Here is a 7229-nt window from a genome sequence, read left to right as displayed (position 1 = left end):
TAAGGAGCTTTAACAAGACGTTACCCAGCACATAAGGGCGTTACCATCCCGGTTACCCGAGGAACAATAATAATCAAATGTCGATAAAAGAACAATTATATTTAATTACAAGTGATTATCCAAAAATAAAAGATACAACTCGTGACATCTATCATCTACGTGAAACTAGCTCTACCATGACTCGTGGTAGACTCGTCCCTCCAAGCACCAAGCTATGATCCAGATATCAACCTGCTAAAACCGACTGCTCACCATAGTGGATCACGGCAGACACGACACAAGAAGAAAACATAACACACTAGTGGAAAAATATTTATTTGCGGCTCCAAAATAGGGGTCTTTTGCGGCGTTTTTGATGTAGCAGCAAATGGAGGGGCCGCAAATAGCAAAGTTATTTGCGGCGTTAAAAAAACGCCGCAAATAAATGGCTATTTGCGGCGTTTTTTCAAAAAAAAACGCAGCAAATAAATAGGCTATTTGAGGCATTTTTTTAAAAAAAAACGCCGCAAATAGGTATAATAAAAAAAGATTTTTTTTTTTTAACAAAAAAGAGTATCCAAACAAATGATTTAAATATAATAAATCTCAAATAGAATGACAATCTTACATTATTTTTATTCATACATCAAATAGAATAACACACATACAAATACACAATACTCCCAAACTAATTACAATGGCACTAAAATAGAAAATAAAAACGCAACTCAAGTTTGATTCTAATCTCAAGCTTCTAAAACTTAAAGACCTATGGTATACTACGACTATAGGACTCCTACGTTCAACGAGTCTATTTTTGAAATAATGGTCAAAAATAAAATATTTGTCGTTTTGGGTCGGTTTTGAAAATATTTGTCAAAATGGTGTCCACGTAGGCTCGGGATTTCTAGACCTGAAACACGCCACTACTAATGGCGTGTTTTGTGAAGGAAACACGCCATTAGTAGTGGCGTGTCTTTACCTCAATTTTTTTCCTCAACTAACTGAACTTTTAAAAAAAAAAAAAAGAAAAGAAAAAAAAAAATTACATAAGACACGCCATTAGGGGTGGCGTGTTTACCCTCCGAAACCCGCCATTCCCAATGGCGTGTTTGTTTTAGTCCATTTTTTAATGAAGTTTCTTTCCGTACTCATTATAAACACGCCATTGGTAGTGGCGTGTTTTAGGTCAAGAAATCCCGAGCCTACGTGTACACCATTTTGACAAATATTTTCAAAACCGACCCAAAACGACAAATATTTTATTTTTGACCATTATTTCAAAAATGGATTCACGTTCAACAAACCAGCTCTTATGTCACCTCTCCAAATGTTCACCGCTCAAAAATGATTTTCCTGTAGTGCAGGCTTCTAGACACGAAATGTCATCAATTACAAAGATGATTGATGAGAAATAACTAGGAAATGGAAATAACAGAAGGGGAAACTTCAATTACTTACAGCCAATAGTTCTTGTTTGCGTGGTGTTCGAAAATTTGATGAAGAATGAAGAAAGAATCGGGAACTTTGCTTAACTCGTAGCAGGAACTGAAGAAAACCGCGTAATTGCACTGTAATCAGAAAATAACAATCAAAAACATTTCAGTTCTAAAATATAATCTCTGTTTATCCCCTCCACAAACTGCGTGAACTCTTAACAGTTCTTGTGGTCGAGGCATTCTGGCTACAGGTTTATTGTTGAAGGCCTACCCAGCTAAAATGGATTTCATGATACTAACTAAACAAGGGAATTTGCCGTCTTCCCTATACAAAACAAATCAACTGAACAGACAGTTAAAGAGTGTCATCTGCCAACAAATGACATGGGTGTATCTTCCTGTTTAAGGTTCAAATCAGGTGCCTAAATCTGTTTGAAGTCAGGAAAGTACAAGTGTACAACATGAGCTCAAGAGGCAAGATGGCAATCAAAAGTTCAAAGTAACAGATATTAAGAGCCTGTTTTACAATATTCTGGAACAAAAGCATTCAGGATAACGACTTTGTTGATTTTGACGTGGATATTTTTATTTTCCGTTGGATCATTTCACAGCTTGATAGATACACAACTTAATAAGCCAAGGATTGTAATCCATGTTCCATATTGAGGTGGAATTTTGACCTTCATATGACATGTGAAGGTGGTTCAAGAGTTAGTTTTGTTTCATATAGAGTATTAAAGAGATGAGGAGGTCAAGTACTAACGGTATATAAGTCTATCCAAACTGCCGTTACTCGTGTACTCGTAAATCATAATATATTGCCCCTTTTCCACACAGTATCCGACCAAGTTCACTAGATTACGGTGGTGCAGTCTACCTAGCAACGATACCTGCAAAATAATAATTAAATAAATAATAGCATAAGCATTGTATTACCATTTGATGTATATGAAGTGAGCAGAAAACACATAGGTATCTATGAAGACAGCAGGGATCGCATTGGCATAATCTCTCAAACGATGTTAAAGAACATGAGTAGTAAACAGGTAGTTTATGCAAAAGATTGACAGAGTAAAACAAACCTCAGTTTGGAACTCTTTCTCACCCTGCCTAGAATTGGAAGCTAAGACTTTAACCGCCCCCACTCCACCAACTGGCATCGAAGCCTTGTATAACCAGCTCAAGAAACCGATGCAGGCTAGATGCAAGGCACTCATTCACCATCCTGTTCAGTGCAGGGATAAAGAATGGATGAGTAGATTTGAGAAAAGATGAACTGCTGCTACTGAATTTTTCTCCTATGCTCGTTTAACTCCATTGAGCTTTAAGTCCTACTTTTCAGATGAGTGTTGATTTGTAGCATATTTTGTTCGTCCTAGAACTGGCCAGGTGAATGATGCTTGCAGGCCTATTACAAGCTTCATTAATTCAGGATTCCCTAATCCTTGTACATCTTGGCAGAAGGGAAAACAATGTCATAAGTTAAACTAGGGAAATAATTACTTACTTCTTGACAAGTACAGAAGGGAAGTCAAATTTCCACAATCAAACAAATTCCATTAGTGATAATGATCAAATTTTGACGAGTACAATTACCAAAGGCAACTTACATCTTATCCAAGTATGACAGACACAGAGTAATAGAGAACTGATGAGCATTCTTTATACTGCCAAAAAAACGTTTTTCTCAGCGACCCGTTCTAAGTTAAGTGTTACTTATTCTTATATATGTGGTAGTGAAATAATTAGACCAATTTCAGCAATTGAATGAAAACTTGAAGCTATAAAAATAAATCAAAAGCAATTAAATGACCTTAATAACAATACTGATGGTATCAAATTAAGTACCTTCATGTGAGCAGCAGCCTTATCAGTAAAAATACCAGTGGACTCACCACAAAATCGGCTACAGTCTGGCCTCATGGGATCTCCTCATGGTTCCTGTCATTAAAAAAGACATAAACGCAACAAAAAGATACAAAATAATCATTTGTCTAAAATAATTAACACTTCATGTATCCATGAGAAGGATATATATTGAAGTCAACCATTGAGGAAATCATTTGGAACAGCATACTTGAACAGATTAAAATGAAAGACTATCTATAATAAGTAGTCTTATACTCAGCATACATCAACCGAAAGGCTAACAAAACACATGTTGGGTCATGAACAAACTTCAGAAGTAATGATACATTGATATCAAAATTATCCAACTAGAGCCTATCAGTACAAGTTGGCATAGCTGGTAGTAGTTCTATCTCCTTATATTTTTAGTGTCAATTGCAATAAGCGGCAAAGAGATATTTACATGAAACTGTCAGATCATAGACTAGAAGAAGAATTTGACAAAGGGAATGACATTTAAGCCTGCGTTCATTTCTCATGTGTCAAAAGGAGTTGGGGTTTCTCTTAACTATCAAAAACATCGCACCATGAGACATTAATAATCATTAAAACATGAAGTTGAAAACATGAAACACAATTATACCAGTTAGATATATCGACAAAGTATGATTTAGCACCATTACATGTCAATCGTCATCTTTGTATCATTGCATGTCAACCTCTCAATTGCACGGCTAATTAATTCATTCGAAATTTGAATCATCAGCTGGATATAGACCAGAGAAAACCATGCCTTGCATGCCTTGCATGCCTTGCATGCTTGAAACGTGAAATTTTAATGATAAAACGAGAAAATGAGACCTAAGAGAATCCAGCTAGAACAAGACATTAACTGTAAAAACTTATTCCAAACACTTGTCGCTTCTACTTTTATCAATACTAGATCATCTTTTATTTTTACACATCGCTACAACAACTTTCGCACAACTTGATGTCAGCTCATTCTGTCCACATTTCAACAGTTTTATGTCAGGGAAAATCTATGGGGAACGATGATTAGAGGGAAGTAACTAAAACAGCAATTTAATCACAAACCAAAATGTATGAAGTACAAGTGAGCATACCAATATCTGATACTCCATATAATAGAATCATCTCATTTCGAACCCATGAAACGTCAAGGTACCAATGTAGAACTATCTGAAACCTAACTTCCAAACTGTAAAAAATAATATGAAAATGCAATTAATTACCAAATTAGGGTTTGAGCAATGGGATGTCCACTACTGCTTTATCCATAAAAGGAACTAGTTTTAAACCCGTGCAAAATTGCACGGGTATGTATTTGGGCCGGTATTAATGTTTTTGGATGTATTTTTTTTTTTTTTTTTGCATTTCTATTGTAATTATCTAGTTGGTCTAAATCAGCGATCTACATAATTAATGTTTACACTTGTTTCAAATACGTGTTCACATGCAATGGTTTAAGAGGAAATAACGTAATATACTATTGTAAATAAAATTTGCATACATAAAAAACTTTACATCCCGAAAAAAGAAATATAATTTAATAATCAACTTTAACATAGGCAAATTATTCTAAAAATTGAAAATTTTCATGATAGTGGTTCTCGGGGATTTGACATTGATTGTTACGTAATTTCCGTAATCACCAAGTTTCTTGGAGGTATGAACACCTATATTCGTCAAGCATAAAGGCAAAGACGAATTATTTCATTAATTTCTGTAAAATATTCACATGATTTGTTATTCAATCCCGTAAGTAAATGTAATTTATTCACGTAATTATGTAATTTTATTAGTAACTATGTAATTCAGTCCGATTATATGTAATTACTTTCATTTATTCCGATTTGTAATTCATTCCATTTATATGCAATTTCTTTTACTTCTGCCGATTATCTATTTATTTCATTAACTATGTAATTCAGTCCGATTATATGTAATTACTTTCATTTATTCCGATTTGTAATTCATTCCGTTTATATGCAATTTCTTTTACTTCTGCCGATTATATATTTATTTCATTAACTATGTAATTCAGTCCGATTATATGTAATTATTTTCATTTATTTCGATTTTTAATCCATTCCGTTTATATGCAATTACTTTTACTTCTGCCGATTATCTATTTATTTCATAAAATATTTTCTATGACATAATTTGTCGCATGTTTGTCAGAGACGATTAAAGAAATAAACTCTTTCCACGTAAACGGGACCTACCATTACCTAAATTTCCCCGAAAAAAAAGAAAAAGAAAAATTGGGTGAATGACGTGGCTCATCCTGTGTTGAGCATTGTCTTTTGCATTAATATAGATAAGATTGTTAGCACAAGCTACATAACCAGCAATAAAGAACAAAGACTTTAACTTTGTCCAGGTAACACTAGTCGTCAATTTGCTCATATTATGTTCAAATCAATGGGTTTCCTAGATTTCATAAATTGTCACAAAAAAAAAATCAATTAAAAGCTATATAAATAGTACCCATAAGCTCAATCGCAACATTTGAGGTCTAAAAATTGCATTACAGTTCTTGCAGTGATAAAAATAGCAGCACCCAGAAAGCAGAAACGGTATAATTGATTGCTACAACAAGATAGATTCAATCTTTCTACTCAATCTCTAAGAAATTGTAAAAAATCAAACCAAAAAACATGAAAAAGAGGGAAAATCACCTCGGGGTATGGATTGAAGAACTAAAATCGAAGCTGGGTTTGATCAAAAAATAATGTAATCGATGAACAAAAGCTAATTATTCATCGAAAATAAACATATAACAAAAATAGTAATCCAAAACAAACATAAACCCTAACAATTAATCGAATTGTATTTCCAAAATAAACACTCCAATTAATCGAAAATAAACATAAACCCTAACAATAATTAATCCAAAACAAACATAAACCCTAAAAAATCAACACTGCAATTAATCGAAAAAAGTAAATCACAAAACGAATTTTACATACCTAATATGCAAATATTAAGACATCATGTCGAATTTAAGCTTTTCCGGCAGGGTGGCGGGGTGGCGAGGCGAGGCACGCTTGGCGAGACACGCTTGGCGAGACACTGTCGAAGTGAAGGTTTATTTTGGAGATGAGTGAGTTTGTGGTGACTGGTGAGCGTGATATGTGAGGAGTTTGGGTCTTTGTGGCACGATATGTGAGTGAGTTTATTTGTTTTTTAATTTATGTAATTTTCTATTGCTGTGTTTTTCTTACTAAACGCCGCATATAAGCTATTTGAGGCATTTTCTTATAAAAACGCCGCAATTAGTAATATGACTTTAAGATAAAAGGAAAATTATTTGCTGCTATTAGCCTAAAACGCCTCAAATAGAGAGCCGCAAAAAAATATTTTTCTTCTAGTGACACCACACAGGGTCAGTAACTGAAGAAATACACAAATTCAGACACAACACACACACACACATCACCTTCTCCAATCACCCACACACCTCTGACTCCCCGAAGTTCCAGTCCTGCCAGATTACCAATCGCAACCAGTAATCCACGCCGCCAATGGGGGTCCGCAGCCGTACCCACCAAATCCCCGCTCATCAATCCCGAGCGAAAACCCATGTTCCTTAATGTGCACATCCCCTCCTGTGGCGGGTTCCACAGAGGGCGAATCAAGGGCGTGAAGTCACTCCCGCAAATGACTCCACTCAGCCGAGGACGCGCCTCGCGAACTAGAGACTAGCAAACAACAACCAACTACAATCAATCCACACTACCAAACACGACACCAAATACAATCAAGAACTACAATCGACATACTAGACAACCAACAGTACTGAGTAGGAGAACCTACCTCTAGCAAACCGCAGCGATTCCGCACACGACCATAAGACGACAAGCAACCACCATAACCACCTATAACAAACAGTATGACCATCTATTACTACTACCATAATCACAAACGAAACCAAGGAAG

General features: G+C 35.3%; 1 protein-coding gene across 13 annotated transcripts; it reads right to left on the bottom strand.

The window, feature by feature from the left end:
• Positions 1–553: 553 nt before the first annotated feature.
• Positions 554–6470, bottom strand: LOC141606155 (calcium/calmodulin-regulated receptor-like kinase 1). 13 transcript variants are annotated; one of them, XM_074425190.1, is made up of 8 exons: positions 6260–6468; positions 4391–4485; positions 3267–3359; positions 3029–3085; positions 2501–2871; positions 2182–2308; positions 1441–1550; positions 554–1350 (listed from the first exon to the last, which is right to left on the bottom strand). In XM_074425190.1, the coding sequence occupies exons 5-8, from the start codon at positions 2633–2635 to the stop codon at positions 1321–1323; spliced, it is 402 nt and encodes a 133-aa protein (XP_074281291.1). In that variant the 5' UTR covers positions 2636–2871; positions 3029–3085; positions 3267–3359; positions 4391–4485; positions 6260–6468; the 3' UTR covers positions 554–1320. The 13 variants fall into 13 exon arrangements, 12 of the variants coding, with proteins under 12 accessions (XP_074281291.1, XP_074281305.1, XP_074281366.1 ...); XM_074425204.1 differs by having other exon boundaries at positions 2501–2643; XM_074425265.1 differs by having other exon boundaries at positions 554–1347; positions 2501–3085.
• Between the last annotated feature and the right edge of the window lie 759 nt (positions 6471–7229).

The sequence above is a fragment of the Silene latifolia genome, chromosome 1, assembly GCF_048544455.1.
Source record: "Silene latifolia isolate original U9 population chromosome 1, ASM4854445v1, whole genome shotgun sequence".
Lineage (NCBI taxonomy): Eukaryota > Viridiplantae > Streptophyta > Magnoliopsida > Caryophyllales > Caryophyllaceae > Silene > Silene latifolia.
Note: the sequence above shows the minus strand (reverse complement) of the source record. Positions and strands in the feature narration are given on the sequence as shown.